This window comes from Crinia signifera, chromosome 6 (assembly GCF_055691185.1).
Source record: "Crinia signifera chromosome 6, ASM5569118v1, whole genome shotgun sequence".
NCBI lineage: Eukaryota > Metazoa > Chordata > Amphibia > Anura > Myobatrachidae > Crinia > Crinia signifera.
In genome coordinates this window covers 258,088,569-258,106,148 of record NC_139222.1, presented here as the reverse complement: position 1 = coordinate 258,106,148, position 17,580 = coordinate 258,088,569, and the positions used below count along the sequence as shown (strand labels likewise).

At 46.1% G+C, this 17,580-nt stretch overlaps 2 protein-coding genes across 3 annotated transcripts in view; one reads left to right on the top strand and one right to left on the bottom strand.

Annotated features, from left to right (window-relative positions):
* LOC146009250 (uncharacterized) overlaps nt 1–6,338 on the bottom strand; it is a 46,552-nt gene extending 40,214 nt beyond the window's left edge. The window contains exons 1-2 of one of the 2 annotated variants that reach the window (XM_083149417.1): nt 6,091–6,338; nt 2,156–2,220 (exon numbers count right to left, since the gene is read on the bottom strand). In XM_083149417.1, the coding sequence (XP_083005543.1) occupies nt 2,156–2,220; nt 6,091–6,250 (225 nt within the window). In that variant the 5' untranslated portion in view covers nt 6,251–6,338. The remainder of the gene's footprint in view (nt 1–2,155; nt 2,221–6,090) is intronic. The other variant, XM_083149418.1, reaches the window with a different exon arrangement.
* C6H10orf88 (chromosome 6 C10orf88 homolog) lies at nt 6,238–17,028 on the top strand. The gene is made up of 5 exons (XM_083149416.1): nt 6,238–6,763; nt 8,933–9,227; nt 10,545–10,751; nt 14,309–14,637; nt 16,048–17,028. Exons 1-5 carry the CDS (start codon nt 6,612–6,614, stop codon nt 16,301–16,303), a joined length of 1,239 nt encoding a protein of 412 aa, XP_083005542.1. The 5' UTR covers nt 6,238–6,611; the 3' UTR covers nt 16,304–17,028.
* The last annotated feature ends 552 nt before the right edge of the window (nt 17,029–17,580 follow it).

Below are 17,580 nucleotides of genomic sequence, written 5' to 3'. Positions count from 1 at the left end.
GTCTGGCTTCCTGTGGGTCGTTGTTCCGCTGTACCGTTTGTTTCCTGTGACACCAGCTGCTGTTATCCTGAGAACATATCACCATCTTCAGTGTTCCATATCGCAGAAGCTAGCAGTGGTGCCGAGGTCCTCGAGTGTCCCAGGCTGAGACACCCGTCTCACCGTGAGTCCCAGTGGGACGCCCCTTGGGGTCCTCCCAGTTATATATCCTTTTATTCTTCAACATCATTGGATATTACTATTGTCGGTACTCTTTACCTAGCACGGCGCCCATCGCGGCCATCGCGGGCATTGAATGCACTTAAAAATCGGGTGCGACGCGACCGACGCGATGCCCGCGATTTCCCATAGGGAACAATGTTAAATTTCTCAATTGACCCGATTTTTCTGTTCAATGCCTCAATTGACCCGATTTTTCCATAGGAAGCAATGTTAAATGGCCCACAGAGGCCAAATAGGCACCCTAAAGTGTGAAATGGCCCCCACAATTGTTAACGCCACCCCACGATCAACGTGAACCCGAAGCGTGGCGAGCGCAGCGAGCCCGCGAGGGGCGGCGGTACGCGTCCTACGACCTTTTCATACCCCCACTATCCACGTCGGCGTGGAGTTGAGAATAGAATAGTGTGGCGAGCCACCGAGCCCGAAGCGTGGTGAGCGCAGCGTGCCCCGCGAGTGGACGCGGATACCTGTGAAGCCCGCGAAGGGACGCGTTTACCTGTGAAGGTATCCGCGTCCCCTTGTGGGGCTCGCTGCGCTCGCCACGCTTCGGGCTCGGTGGCTCGCTGTGCTCGCCACACTATTCTATTCTCAACTCCACGCCGACGTGGATAGTGGGGGTATGAAAAGGTTGTAGGACGCGTACCGCCGCCCCTCGCGGGCTCGCTGCGCTCGCCACGCTTCGGGTTGACGTTGATCGTGGGGTGGCGTTAACAATTGTGGGGGCCATTTCACACTTCAGGGTGGCTATTTGGCCTCTGTGGGCCATTTAAAAATCGGGTCCATTGAGGCATTGAACATGAAAATCGGGTCAATTGAGAAATTTAACATTGATCCCTATGGGAAATCTTGGGCATCGCGTCGGTCGCGTCGCACCCGATTTTTAGTGCATTCAATGGCCGCGATGCCCGCAATTTTTTTACCTGCGATGCCCACGATCAAAATCGTGGGCGCCGTGCTAGGTAAAGAGTACCCTATTGTCATTATTGGTACCAGCGTTTAGCATTGTTGCTATTAGGCATTTCACCTAGCCTATTATATTTTGTCATTGTATTAGATCACTACGCATGGTTGCGTCCACCTTTACCTCCCTAGTCTGGTTAACAAGGAAATTACCACTGTGTCACCATCTTCCTGTGTCGACCTTCCGCAGGGGCTCTGAGCTTCCCCGCCATTTCTGGTGTTAGCTAGTTTTCCCCTTGTCCTCTCCTGGCCTCGGTGGTAGTGTTGTCCATCCCTAAGACCTGCCTGTAGCGGAGTGGGGCGGACCTAATTCGCCCTTCAGCCGAGACGGGCCCAGGTGAAGCCTAGCCTTGCACACTACCATTGATTCCAGCTTGAGGCAACGGAGTTAGGGTTGGCGGGGATACCCTCAGATCCTAACAGCTAATTACTTCATTTGTGATTCTGTGAGGAGATCTGGAAAACATTAACTGTTGGTAGCTCTCGAGGACTGGAGTTGGCTACCCCAGGCTTAACCCACTGTTCACAATTGGCACCAATTACTATGAACTCTTTATATGAGACCTTGATGATCACAACACTAAGTAGAAGACAAAAGGGCCAGATGAAACACAGTATAGGAATATAAATTTTAATGTGGTTCAGGAATTTGACAGGCTCACCTCTTCGGGCAAGCCTATCAAATTCCCGAACGGCAACATAACCTTCAAAATCTTTCATTTTAATTACATCCCATCAGGACTGTTCTTGGAAATCTGCTGGGAGTACTATACTACATGGTGGTGGTGCCTATCCTTGTGTATCCTTCCTATTTCCCTATAGATTGCGAGCAGGGCCCTTCCACCATGCCTGTACGCATGTGCAGTCTATCAATAAACAGCCTCTGGGCGAATTCGAGTGCATGCGATAAGGTCTGAATTTCCGCCATTGTATTCTGAATTGCATTCCTTTTTTTTTGTTTCTATGAACTCACCATCCAGGGACGATCTTCCATTTTCTGAAACTGGTAATGAAGAATCCATTTAAACACAGAGATATCTGGCAGTAAAGAATAATTCGAATGGAAAAATAAGATAAAATAAAATATTTGGAAGCGTAGCTAGATAAAGCCTGTGCATATAATTTCTGGATACCCTGGCTGTTTATTATGGTTCATCAGATACTGGGAAGTACTGATAATGACTTTAATACTCTGTCCTCAGGGTATATTTAGGACCTTACTCTGGTTGAAATGTTTGTACGCACAGACATGGACATCCATTCGCAGGCTGTGGGGGAACACCCACATCCAGGGGCATAACTAGATATTCGTAGGCCCCATAGCAAAAGTTTGTAAGGGCCCCTATGTACCAACTAATGGTGATAAATGTATATAGAAAATATAATGTATACAGTAAAGATGCCCCCCCCCCCTTCAGCTCTAGGCCCCATAGTAGCTGCCCCCCATCGGATGATGTGGAAGGCACACACACATCTAAGGTTACTCTGAGGTAACGTAGATGTGTGTGGGCATCCAGAAGGAAGTGGGCGGGCAGCTGACATCCTGTGATGTCAGCTGCCCACCCCTGGCACCCACGATTTTCATGGGAACGCGAAACGTTTTCATGTTAACGGCCATGAAATGCTGGGCGTTTCCATGGGCGCAACTATCCGCCGCTATCCCACACCCGGGGCATGCTCGGATATGCGGCTGCGCAAGCTCATACGCAAAACATGAGTCACCGTGCGAACGTACGGTCCTTGCGAACGGACCAGAATCACCCCCAAATAGTATAAAGAGATGGCTAGGACCATCATGCTTCTCCTACTACAGTTAGAAAGAATACATATTTATCATAATGTAGGCTACTTTCTTTACCCCATTATAATGTGCAGTATACAATAAGGCAAGGGTGGCCAAACCAGTCCTTGAGATCTATTACCAGTTCACATTTTCCAGACCACCTAGCTGGAATACAGCTGTAGTCATTACTAACTGTCACATTTTCAAACGTGCCGCATTCATTACTAACCGACACATTCTACAGATGGCCTGGAAAATATGAACTGGTTATAGATCTCGAGGACCGGTTTGGTCACTAGAGTATGGATGGAACATTTAATTCTCTTTCTTCCCAGCAAGAAGAACCCTTAGTGGAAAATTGGCACGGCTTTGTACTTTCATATCCACGTATCACCACCAATATAAAAAACACAAACAGCCACCCATATCTATCTCTCTTTTCTAATCTTATTAGCTGGTGACATATCACCAAACCCAGGCCCCAACCACATGTCCCACTCAGTTTTAACTGGTTCTAAGCCTTATAGAAATTCAGCTCATAAATATAACATGCCTCCCACCATCCACCAAACAACTTAAATGTGCCCTATTGAATGCATGCTCTGTTTGCTACAAATTAAAATCTATCCACGATCTCTTCATCTCTAACAACTTCAACCTGCTGGCCATTACAGAAACCTGGCTCACACAATCAGACACGGCCTCGCCTGCAGCACTGTCACATGGTGGTTTCCACTTCACTCACACCTCCAGGCCTGGTAACTGTAAAGGAGGTGGGGTAGGTATATTACTGTCCAAATCCTTTACATACTCAGTTCTACTACCAGTTCCTTCACTCACATTCACACCATTTGAAGTTCACTCTATTAGGATTTGGATGGGTGACTTCAATATTGCCATTGACAGTCCACCATCTCTGCATGCTTCCAAACTCCTCTCTCGGCCTCTCCAAGTGGTCTGACTCCTCTACTCATGAGGAAGGCCACTGCCTTGACCTTGTTTTCACCAGGCTGTGCTCAGTCTCTGATTTTGCTAACACTCCCTTCCCTCTTTCTGATCACAATCTCATTACCCTCTTGCTCTTCTCCATTACCCCAAGCTCACTGACACAGAAATCATGCAAGCCTACCTTAACCCGCAGAAATACTAATGCCATTAATGTTTCACAACTTTCCACTTCTCTGCAACAGCCATAGGCGTGCACACATGGGGTGCCGGGGGTGCACAGGCACCTCCTAATGACAGGCACCCCCGCACGATTGCAGCAAGGTCCGACATCACATCATAGTGAGGACCCTGGCTGCCTGTAGGGGGAGCTGAAGTGCACAGACAGCTCCTCCCAGGCATTACTGAAACAGTGCTGGCCGATGCGAGTGGCTGGGTGATGAGTGAGCACTTCCTGATGTTTGAAATGTGCTGCAGATGAGCTGGAACAGGGGAGTTTCTATGTATAAAACGTTTTGATTGTATTGCATACCTCCCAACTGTCACGATTACAGCGGGACAGTCCCGATTTTTGGGTCCTGTCCCGCTGTGCCACCCGCGGCAGGCATTGTCCTGCTGCGGGGGGGTGGCAGTTGGGAGACCCCCCAATCTAATAGAATAGACGCTGTGCGCATGCGCACAGCGTCTATTCTCGTATGAAAATGAGGTTGCGGCTAATTAGCATGAGCCGCGTCCTCATTTGCATACGCCCCGCCCCCTTTTCGGGCGCTATTTTATTTCATCAGAAGTTGGGAGGTATGGTATTGGTCTAATAATGCTGACTGATTATTTTTGTTATGTCATAAAAGTATGCTTTTCTGGCTGTGGGACACCCAGTTTTTTGTTACGACACTGGGAACTATTGTTACCATCACCCCTCCCGGATTACTCTGGTCAGTCAGGCAATTTACTTTCTGGAGTAAACTGCACACTCTCTGCTCCTCCTCATGGGGGCCAAGTACAGAGATATCCAAAGTCTGGACACAACTTAATGGACACACAGAGGCTCCACAGAGAAAGAGTGTGTCCCCTCCAGGATAAGAGCTACTCTCCCCCCGGTTTTGGTGGATATTTTTCAAGTCATACCACATAGCCATGATTACCTCAGTGGGACTCATGTGAGTATTAATACTAAGGGGTCCATTTATCAAGTAAGATTTGCGGCTAATCGCCGAAAACGGGTTAACCGCAAATATTAAGTATCACTGAAATGTATTAAAGGGGACCGCAGCAGGAATCTCCGATCCCTGCTGCGATCCCCCCCTGCAGCGCCGCCGGCCGCATCCCCCATTGGTTTCTATGAGGGATGCGAACTGCAGCCCGACTTCGCATCCCTGGGCTATCGCCATTCTGGAATGGCGATAGCCCATTGTAGCCTATGGCTACACATCGCACTGCCCGGGCGGCAGCGGGGTGGGGTGGGAGGGTCAGCGAGTAACCGCGCATGCGCAGACCCCCGGCTTCCGGTTCCGGGCATCGCAGGGACATCGCAGAGCCCTGTCCCTGCGCACAACAGGTAATAAATTCCGGTGATATGATCGTATTTTACAATGCGATCCTGGGCGGTAATATTGCGATCTTGATAAATGTGCCCCTAAATCCTTTTGGTGTCTTTGATTACTTTCAATGCATTTCATGGTGTGTATCATTATATTGTGCCGTAATGTGTAAAAAGGGAGACTCTGCTGCTGTAATGTGTAAAAAGAGGAACTCTGTTGCCGTAATTGAATATTGGAGACAACTGTGCTGGTAATATAAATTAGTATTCCCCTTCCCCATGCAGCCACTCCCCTATATTTTTTGGCTTGAGCACCCACCCACCACCAACAAAAACATAAATTGGCACCTATGGGTACAGGTGTCTATTCATTAAGCACTGAAAAAAGTGGTGAAGTTGCCTTTAGCAACTAATCAGCTTTAAGCTAACATTTATCAAGTGCATTCTATAAAATTATACCTAGCAACTGATTGGTTGCCATGGGCAACTTCTCCACTGTTATCACTGCTCCATGAACTAGAGCTGAGGACTTTCCATCTAGGATGGCATTGTGATGGTTCCTTCACTAAGAATAAAACATTTCCTTCCACCCAAAATATAATATATATATTTTTAAACCCACTTCCTGCATAAATGAACTTACTGCCACTGCTGCTGGCACCACGCACACACAGTGTCAGTCTGACTGTCACTGGGGGAAATGATCCTCCTCCCCCCACCACACCCCAAATTATTATTAGCTGTGTAGAGGTGGGCACTGCAGCGGAGCCTGCCCTAAGCCTCAGCCCTGCAGCTCCCAACATGGCACCCAGATGCACTGTGACCAGCCACTATTACTATTACTCTGTGTAGGGCCCTTATGACACTAGCCACTGGGTGTTATGGCAGCGACACATTGCAAGTTGCAGCTGCCCCATCATCACTATGGAGACAGACCGCGGCGTAAAATAATGCACCGCCAAGTCGCGCTGCGTGTAGACTTGGACTACAACAAAATGGCCGACAGCGAACAGTTTCTACATGAGAGCTTTCCTCTAGTGGGCAGAAGTTGTGTGACTGGAAATGTGTTCCCCCTGTGTACGGGCTTCCTGGTCATCATGGTGCTGTCATTGATTCTGTAGTGCGCACAGTGGTATAGCCTCACAGTCCGTGTGAGGTGGGGGGATGTCCGAGCCCCTGTCCTCAGGTCTGGGCGACAGCCTCCGGGCCCCTGTGCTGTGCTCCAGCTCCTGGCTGTGTCAGGCGGACCTGGATGAGGTCCTGATCGTATCTGCTGCGGACACTGCGGTGCTGGGCGAGGCGGCAGCCACCACCAGGTAACCATTTGCCCATGAGGCTGGCCCTTTATGCTTCCAGCATAGAGCCCTGCCCTGAACCATTCCTCCCATTCTCCATTTGTACTGTCATTGTTAGTGACTGCAGGGCAGGTGTCCCCTTGCAGCTACCTCAGGTGGGCTAGAGCAGTGGTCCTCCAGCTTCATTGAATCATAGCACACTAGAGCAGTGGTTCTCAACCTCGGTCCTCAAGGACCCGCCAACAGCTCACGTTTTCCAGGTCTCCTCACAGAATCACAAGTGAAGTAATTAGCTCCACCTGTGGATCTTTTAAAATGTGTCAGTGAATAATGAGTACACCTGTGCACCTGCAGGGTGACCTGGAAAACATGAACCGTTGGGGGGGTACTTGAGCACCGATGTTGAGAACCACTGCACTAGAGTATTAGCATTTCCGTCAGGGCACCCCTATTCCAAAGGTTTATCATTGAGACACAGCAAAAATAATGACGTTGCACAATTGATCACAAGAATCATCGATGTTTAGCAACTGATGATGACAGTCATGATATATTCCCACCATCGATGGCTTAGTTCAGATGGTTTCTCTTCTCCTGTCATCATGGTTTCTAGAACTGATGCGTGTAAGCACCCTGAGGCAGCCCAGGGTGCCACATTACTGAATTTGGGAACCATTGGGCTGTAGATAGAATGGTTCATCATTAATCCTGCCATCAGTAGGTTCTATCAAGGGCAGAGAGTCACCGATGACTTGAACCCATCTGTGCGTAAAGCCCCGTACACACAGGGTGTCGGGTGCCCCGTGCTGAGTGAGCTGCATAAGCACAGATCGCTCAGCACACATGCGAAGAGTGCTGAGCGATCAGTGCTGATCCTCTGCTAACAGGCAAAACACTGCAATCTAAGCCACATGTGTATGCCCTATAAAGTTTTGCTAATGGTCAGAGCTGAGACGAGAGTGACGGGGAAAATAAACCGTCAGCACCACGCTGCCATCAGAACTATTGTGAGTCGGTCTTCAGTGGTTGATAAACATCCATGATTCTTGTTATCAATTTTGTCGTATACATTAAACACCCCTTTCTTCATCACCTGAGAATTATGAATAGAGTGCGTGTGTAATAATTTTAAATCATCTTGATTGCACCTTGTCTAATTGGTAATACACCTGCTGCTGCTTGTGTGGCACAGCACTTAACACACACAATACATTGTTCTTCCATACTGATCATTGTATTGAGCCTATTAATACCTTTCACACTTGCAAAAATATCCTGGGTTTTTGCACATGAACGCGCATCAACCCGGGATTTAGCTCAGTGTGAAAGGATCTTGAAAGAATATCCCGGGATGAACATCCCGGGATTTCTACCCAGGTCCTGGCCTGGGTAGATTCCGGAATTGACCCGGGATGCGGTCAATGTGAATGGTCCCGTGCCCGGGATTGGGTACACGGGACTTTAAAAAAGCTGCTGATTGGAGCTTTCTTGGGCTCACAAATGCTGATGTCATCTTTCAGAGCCCTGGAGTCCATTTCTAATGACATGCATATGTATTTGCAGGGATTTCCTGGGATCAGTGTGAATGGGGCTGTCCCGGGTCGATCCCAGGTCTGAGTGCAGTGTGAAAGGGTACATTCCCGGGTAGAGTCCCGGGAAGCATCCGGGAACACATTCCCGGGTATGACCCGGCTCTGCGAGTGTGAAAGGGGTATCAGAATTCTTAACCTGTGTAGACACCCTCAGGTTTATTTGTCCAATATGTCTGGTGGGAACAAAGATTTGATAGTCATGTATGGGAGCAATTGACAGCCGACCATTTGACTCCAAATGCTGGAAAATGGAAAAAAAATACTGTTTGGATAACTTTTTTAAATCAAAACGATTTAACTAACCATTATCTGTTTCCAGTATTTGGGAACAAATGGTTGTTTGGCATTTTCTCCCATACAATACCACGTTTTCATTCCCAACAGACAAATAAATCTTTACCCAACTTAGATGTTATGATCGATGGTATTTTCATATAGTCTACCCAAAACTGCATTGTATGTCTAAGTACTGTTGGAGAATGCATTAGCATTTTCATATCTATGTCTTGATAGGAAATACCCTATATGTTCAATTTGTGAACACTGAAATCATTCCTGTAATTCTTATGTCACGCTGTTTATATTGTTTTCCTTTCAGGGAGAACTGTATATATTTGGAACCACCGTCCCCATCACAAGTAGACACACCATGTACCTTGTCATTGTGCTGTGTCGCACAAGGGAAAGATCGAATACTGAATGTTAGTATCTGCAGCGAAGCAAGGACCATTGAGGTTTACAGTGGTTCCCAAGATGGCCAGGAAGATGAGTACTTGGGAACCAGCCGAGGAGAGAAGTTCTGCACCCTTTCCAGCAGTGGAGAAGACAGCCCTGTCACATTGTACAAAGCACAGCTGAAGCTGGATTTCCCTGTGCCATCATGTAAAGTCAAGGTATTTATTTGTGCCTCACTACACATAAACCAATCAGGCTTTCAACATGGACACCATTGCTACTTTCTGACTCCATCGCTCAGAATGCCTTATGCTGACAATGTAGTGGGGCAGATGTATTAAGCCTGGTGAAGTGGAATGTGATAATGTACCAGCCAAACAGATACTAAAGGCCCATACACACTAGGTGATTTTCAGCAGGCCAGCAATGTATATATTATTGGCACCACTGCCTACCAGGGGATAAAGTGAGCTGGAACAGGGTGGAACTGCTTTCGTCGTTTCCATTTTGGAGATGGTACGGTTCCGCCTCCATCCGCTCACCTTGCCCTGCTGTCTGTCCCTGCCTGCATTGCTAAAGGTGGCAGCCGGGCAGATCGGTGGTAAACTCGGCTGTCTCACTCAGAGCAAGTTCATCTGTCTGTGGCAGAGCTTTTTCAATTGGAGTGCCAACTTGTGAGCCACTGCTGCATGAGCCGCAAGCTCCGATTGCCTTGCGGGCCGGTGCGTTATTTGAAATAGCCTCACCGCAAACTAATGGACCTGCTCTGAGATAGCCAGGTATCCCACTGCTCTGTCTGGCTGTCTCCTTTTTCCACACAGTGAAGTGTACACACTAACTTCCCATAGCACTGTGCATGTAACCCCTAGCAGTGAGCATAAAGGTAAGCGGCACTTATGTGGCATAATATGTAATGGGCATTACGGTGTGTGTCATATTGTGTAATGGGCATTACGGTGTGTTGCATAATGTGGTATGGGCAGTGGTGGCTTGTATCTTCTGACAGAAGGGGGGCTGCGATGACTTCGCCATCGCCTCTCATTCTTCTAGTTTTTTGGGGGTATTCAATCTGTGATTTCGACTGTCAAACGTCCCCGACAGTCAGAATCCCGGGTCGTTTTCGTTCTGTTTGACTGTAACGCGACAGCCGGAAAACCCTAAGTCACCTGTGCTTAAGCAGGGATATCCCTAAAACCTCGACTAATGAGTGAGGACCATTGTTGCAAAACACTGCTCTAGACTGTTCCTAAATTAATTTAAAGAAAACCCGACATAACTACATGGTTAAGCCTGGCCCGTAAGTTAATGTGTGACATTTCTGTTATAGAACAACAATTGCAGTTGGATATCCTGATAAATAATGGGTTACTGTACTTTCACTGCTGGGGTATGCTGAAAGTAAAAGTTATAAACTTCTCGGAGAACAGACGTTTGACATTGGTATATGTTCTACTCATTAGTGTGGATATATTATATTTTCATATGTACATTTCCTGTACTTGTGTAATCGGAACTAATGCCTATTTCTTTTTAAGCTGCTTTCACTTGGCGGAAGACGCAGAGTATTGCTGAGTGAGATCTGTGTGCAAGTGACCTCCGTCCCTGAAAGGTGTTCCCAAGCCTCATCCGTCCTTAGTCCGTCAATTAATTTGGAGCGTGTGCAAAGTATTATGGACAGCATGGGTGGGAAAATGTCACCTGGCGCAGAGGAACTCATGACCATGATGCGTGCTCAGCAGAAGGTTAGATAATCGATATCGCTTTGTAGCGGCTTTTATGTACATCAATAAGAAATCGGAATAAATAAAGTCAAAGCAGCTTTGTCTATATCTTACCATGTTTCTTTTCCATAATAACCTTTTTTTAAATGTATTTTAGGTGTATATAATGTATCCTCCTCATACACCTAGAGCTGGAAAGTGTGAGATGTCTGTCACAACTGAACCATTCCGAGAGGAACGGTGTATTGTAGTTTTCTTGAACTATTACCTCACAGATGCAGTGAACACCACTCCGTGTACCAGAGATATTGGACTGTGACTTGAAGCGCACACGAATTAGGCCCTTATTCAGATCTGATCGCAGTACAAATTTGTTCTCAAAATGGGCAAAACCATGTGCACTGCAGGTGGGGCAGATGTAACATGTGCAGAGAGAGTTAGATTTGGGTGGGGTGTGTTGAAACTGAAATCGAATTTGCAGTGTAAAAATAATGCAGCCAGTATTTACCCTGCACAGAAACAAAATAACTCACACAAATCTAACTCTCTCTGCACATGTTACATCTGCCCCACCTACAGTGCACATGGTTTTGCCCATTTTGAGAACAAATTTGTACTGCATCTGAATAAGGGCCTTAGTTATAAACACGTACAAAGTTGTCTTTTGAATACATATTAAGACTCGGTCGCCCCAGGTGTACAAATGTCACACATCAAATTCCTCAGTATAAGCTGTTTCAGTAGTTCTGCTGTTTTCAGTTCTCTTTTTTTTTTTTTTTTATGCGAATAAGACGCACAGTTTTTCTGAGGTGTATTGGGCCTGCAGAGAGGGGCTATTTCCCGCTGCAGAAACAGTAAAAAAGGACAGAACTGTAATTTGGGAATCCTCTACATATGACAATGCAGACTGTCATTTTATTAGTCTACAGGCAAATTCATCTGGACTGCTGGGTCTGTACTTATCCCACCTGCTTACACACAGCACATCCCCTGTTGGGATGTACTTGAGGGTTGAGAACCATGGTTCAAGTGAAACAGTCCATCTAAGCCAGGCATTTCCAAACTATGGCCCTCCGGGGCGTGGCTTGGACAGGCTAGAGGAAAGCAGCAGCTTACAGGAGCTCCTGCTACATATCCTTTTAAATATCCTATTTTACCCCCGCTGACGGATCTGGCACTTGCCTTGCCTGTGGGACCACATACCTGACTACCCGGTGCCCCGGCTGGTGTGCTGCGACGTAGTCTCTGCGCCACCTAGGCTGATTTCTCATTTGCGGCCTGCTGATACACCGGACCCCGGAAGCTGGGGATCTGCAGGCCGAGTTTCCCAGCGCCGGACACACTCTCCTGCTGAATAGCCCCCTGCTTACGGTGACCCGGCGGGCTGGAGGGAGTGCGGGCTGGCAACCTCTCCGGCAAATTTAGCGGAGGTAGCGGGAAGTGGTCTCGGCTGGGACGCACTGTCGCTGACCGCACCGGAGGGACCGGCGCCATCTTGCCCTGATCGTTGGTGCACAGAGCTGGGGGGCTCGATACAGACCGCCTAAGATCCAGTGGATGGCAGCCGTGGTGGGGTTCGGAGCCATTCGGTATACTCCTGCTTTTGTCCTGTGCAGCCGCCGGGTGATCCAGCGCCTTAACGGTATAATTGGTGAACTGACGCCGTTCTCTTGGCTTGGATATTGACCTACGACTCTGCTGAATGTGACCCATTTTTGGCGATTTCCTGGCCGGACCACTATACATATTCCTATAGCGGATCACTTGAGTCACTTGTTCTTTTGCTAAAAATGGAATCCTCTGCTACGCAAATCCTACATGCTATATATGCTTCATCTGCCAGAATCTCTCGCTGCTTGGATGATATACGAAGAGGTGTCTCCTATACTCTTGATGCCCCTGATTGCTGTGATTTGGGAAATGCAGATGACATTCACAAGCTTATTGCCTATCCGGATTATTCTCTGGCAGACCTGACCACTACACCGGACATTTATTCTTATATGGACCTATATGCAGCTGAGCCCATCTGGTACGCTTATCCTGAGGAAGGCTCTGGTGAATTATTTCATTTTTATCCTTTGCTTCTGCTAAAATCGAGTGCACAGTGCTCCTGGATTTTGACTTTCTTATGTCCCAGATATTCCTCGAATGATTCTCATGAGAAAGACAATCCACATGCGATGATGGTATTGTTTCATCAGGGAACTAAAAATTGGCCAGATTAGGGATTTGTTTCCATTCATAGTGAGGATCATGTACACCAAACTATGGCCCTCCAGCTTTTGTGAAACTACAAGTCCCATGATGCCTTGCCACTGTTTTGCTATTAGGGAATGCTAAAACTATGGCAAGGCATGCTGGGATGTGTAGTTTCACAACAGCTGGAGGGCCACCGTTTGGACATGCCTGATCTAAGCTTTTACGTTAAAACTCCTACTGCTCTTTTAGCATAATATTTAATAACGGTGATAGCAGGGTGATGTTAGGACTGTCGTTATTGTGATTGTAGGGCCTGATTCAGCACCAGTTGTACATGTGCGCAAATCACTAATTGGCGACTCTTGCACTCCTGCACATTCTTATTCGCGAACTGTAGCATTTTTAGTGTCAATGGGGAGTGCTGATGTGGCGGTGGGGTGTCTTTAAGAGGGCGCATTCTGTACAACTCATTCCCGTAAGGACAGTTTTAAGGGCATTTTGCAGAAAAACTGCGTGACGGAAATACCGGCATTGCATCTGCCTTCGCAGCCAGTCTGCTACCATAGAAATGTGAGCGCTTCCCATTTCTGCGATGCAGTCGCATTTCTACATTGCTCTTGCAATCGACGGCCTTGCTTTGGGCTGGGCATACGAGTGACAGCAGTGGCCGTTTTGCTTTATAAGCAAAGCTGAATTGGGCCCATTGTTTGAAGTTCTTTTGCAACGATTGTTTTCTTGCAAATGCAAGAATGTACCCTTATTTATATATGTGGACAGGGTTGTGCTTCTGGTACCTCTGTGACCGGTTCGTCCTATTATGTCGCGTAAAAGGTTGTACAGCTAGATTGGGCACCATCTCTTAAATGTATCCGCTCCCACAAGCTCATTCATATTTTCTTGTCTTATAAAATGAAAGTGAATGTTTAAGCTTCATTGTAAAATGAATCCGCTTTTGGCAATAGCACCTGAAATCTGACTAAGTTCTTCCATAAAAGAAAACTGCAATTCTTTGCCCTGTTACTGCCGTCCTGGTCCATACATTACTGCAATTTGCATTATAAGCTGCACAGCATCCCAGAGCAGCTTATACACTGCCACCAGTGATCCTTAAGTTATACATTTACTAAAGTTTCTAAAAATGAAAAGATGTGATTTTTGCCCATAGCAACCAATCAGATTGTGTCTTTTTTCGAGGCCGCATTAGAGAAATGACAGAATTTGTTTGGGCATTCATTTTATGTTTGTGTCTGGTTTCATTTCATGGAGACCTGTTTGGCAGAGCTCTGCTTCAGCGATTTGTCTCGATTGCTCCGTGTATATGTATTGCTATATATTCATACAGTGTTTGTAATGGCTTTTTTCCTTCATACTTCTAGCACCAAGCTCCTTTCGGCGCTCATTTACTGCAGCTGTTTGGCAGCTTTGCGCATGGCAGAGATGGGAAGAAAGACGATGTTGGACACCAGGCTCCCGATACAAGAGAGGAGACCGCACGGAACCAGGCCTCCACACCTCATACCTCATTTCAACCACCGGCAGGCTCTCCATGTGACTTGGGGTCTATTATGTCATCGGTACTGCAGGGCCAAATGGGTCAGGCCCCAAATTGTCATAGCCCTGACTCCTTACTGCCACTTCTACGCAACCTTTGTGGGGACAAGAAGCCGCGTGGGGAGATCAGACAGGAATCCTGTTCAGCACCAAGGTAACCAATCAAATCGCAGAAGCGTTCTACTGTGTACACTTTACTCTATGGGGTACAATGACGAAGGTCTAGAGTTTTGTTGAGGATGTTGTCCGTAGCTACCAGTCATATTCCACTTTGTAAATAATTAACACCTTCTAGAAGATAATAGAATCTGATTGGATGTTGACCATAGCAACCAATCTTTAATAGAACTCCCATTTTAGTAAATTTACCCCTATATGTCTGCAGTGGGTGAAACTAATGAAAACTAAAGTCTGATTGTTGCTGTGTTGGAACAGGTTTGTACGGCAACTCCGCTTTACTTCCGATCTCCAAAATAACCCAGGTATGGGTCACTCAGTTACGGTTGACATACATTGACATACATTGTTTCGACCACTGAAGGTGGATAGGGCTTAGGTCAATGCCTGAAGTAGCTCAACAGTGTCGGAAGGTCTAAACAAGCATTAAGTCGACAATAGGGAGGTCAGATGGTTGACACACATTTTGTCGACCTGGACACCGTCAGCACTCTATTATCTTCTCCCACATACCGTAGTGGATGGTAGGGTATGAAATACCGCCTGGCGGCCCAAAAAAAGTGAAACACATGTCGACCTTTACATTGTCGACCTAATGCTTGTGTCGAACTTCCAGCCATGTTGACCTATTTCAGTAGTCGACCCAATGTATGTCAACCTTAATTGAGTGGGCCTGCTGACCGTATCCCAATAACCCATAGGAATACAGCTTTCTATGTCATTGTGCTATTTCAGTGTCCGGTTTCTCTTTGTATGACCTACTGACTGGCTGGTGATGCTGAGTTTGGTGGTCCTGATGGGCAAAAACGGCTCTCCTTATCGGCTTCGGGGGGTTAATACATCTGCCTATAACGATTGCCCGCTTCTCCACGTTATGCTGGAGAAGCGGGACTTGTTATTTAAAAAAGTTATAGGCAGATTGATACATCTGCCCAATTGCTTCTTAGTGACTTGATAGGTGTATCCTTATATATACCAGCATCGCTGTGTGTGGATGATGGAATTGTATGTGTGCGTATATGTATCTGTGTATAAATTCTTATATAATATTTAATGTTTACGAAGGAATCAAACATTTGTCATTGTAGTGGGTTATGTTTAGAAAAATGACAGTTTAAAGTTAAACTGTTTAAGTTTAAAGTTAATTAGTTCTTTGGATTTGTTAGAGTTTCCTTAGTTTGTAGCACCTTTTTAAAATGACCGTGCTCCTATTTCCAGTTAAATAGAATGCATTGCTCTTTACGGTGACTATATGAAGAAACACTCGGCAATTAGTGACATGCCTAATCACAGACATTTTGAAATGTTTAGAATAAAGATAATACTACATGTATTTGTGTCTCCTGTGTAACATGCTATATACATTGTATTGTGTTTTATATTGCAGGGAAGAGAAGGTGGATCCATCGTTGGAGAAGCTGCTTTCCGTACACATGGAGCGGATGGAGAGGACCCTCTTGGATCACATTGATCACAGGATGAAGACTTTGCAGGAGCACCTGGACGCTCGACTAGACCGATTAATGCACCTAGTAGAGAGCAGCAGCCTGTCCAACTCCTCGTCAGGGAAAACCGCAGAGAAGATGGTGAATGGGCAGTCCGACCACAGGCATGAGCACATCTGCGACTGGGACATGCAATGATTCCGTGCCATTCTTTGCTCAAACATCCTGCCATTGTTGTAGCAGACATAGGTGTAGCGTCCTTGATCTTGGGACCAATGTAACAACTTCTATATACTTGGAAGCCACATGACAGTGGAGACTTGCTTCCCATTGGATGCTGTTGCTCAAACCACAGAAAACGCCGACCAATGCAAGAACGGTTTCAGCCTGTAAATGCAGATGCTCTGACATATAGAAATGTATAAGCTCTACCAGCTGCTGTGACATGCTCAGTCCTATGCTTATGTTGTGCATTGCTGCGGATATATATTCCATCCTGTACCATACATATCAACATCAGGATTTCATATGGAAACGGTTTTTAAGTTTGTTTTATGGTTTTTAAGAGAGGTCTTGGCTGTAATGAATATTTTACCGGTTGGTCAGAAGTAGCATTTTGGCATTGCAATGGTTGAACTTGTCAAAAATCTGTACGTTAACCTTAATTTATATGAATCCCTGACCTCTATTACAGCACTGAGTTACTGGGATATTATATGGGAAAAAAAAAGTATTTATTTTTGCAATCTAAAATATAATATACATCTGATCCTCGACTCTTATGTTAAAAGAAAACTGCGCTGTCTCCCTATGATGTACTAAAATGTTTCTCTGCTTTATAGTAAAAGTTCTGGCTCTGTACAGTGATCACTCCATCAATGGATCTTCTCTGATTTATTTTTTAATAAAATGCTGAAAACTGATCTAGCCTGGGTACACACTTTTGTTTGAACGGTATATTGATGGCGCATTGATATATTATGTACAACTAATAGGTCTGTGAGTGGTGCTGTTTACTGACCTATCAGTTGGCTCTGCAGCAAACTGATGCAGATATACTGGTACATGTGGCAGAACACGTGATTGGTCACCTGCGGCAGCCATTGACGTCACAAGTGGCCATGCATGTTCTTACGGATCTCTTACCAATCCGCTGCCCGGTTTATGTATGGTAAGTGTGTATCCATAAAAGGGTTGGTGCGATAACCTCAACCAATCCATGGATCCTAAGCATTAACCCAGCCTTAACATGGCAGGCAAGTAAGAGCTCTTGGTAATGAATTGGGACCCAAAACCCGATAATTGTCATTGCACCTGTTTAACGATATATTGAGTGGGTTTCATTTATATAGTTTAGTCAATGACCTATTACTATTTAAAATGCATTCCTAATCAGATGTTTACTAGCAAATCTAAAGGTCTAGAATCCTATAAGTAACCCTGGTGTTGACTAGTGAGAATTTGTTAACAAAAGT

Coding starts and splice junctions, on each gene's coding strand:
- C6H10orf88 (XM_083149416.1), top strand. CDS start 6,612: ATGTCCGAGCCCCTGTCCTCAGGTCTGGGCGACAGCCTCCGGGCCCCT. Junction 9,228..10,544: donor TGCCATCATGTAAAGTCAAG/GTATTTATTTGT, acceptor TTTCTTTTTAAG/CTGCTTTCACTTGGCGGAAG. Junction 10,752..14,308: donor TGATGCGTGCTCAGCAGAAG/GTTAGATAATCG, acceptor TCATACTTCTAG/CACCAAGCTCCTTTCGGCGC.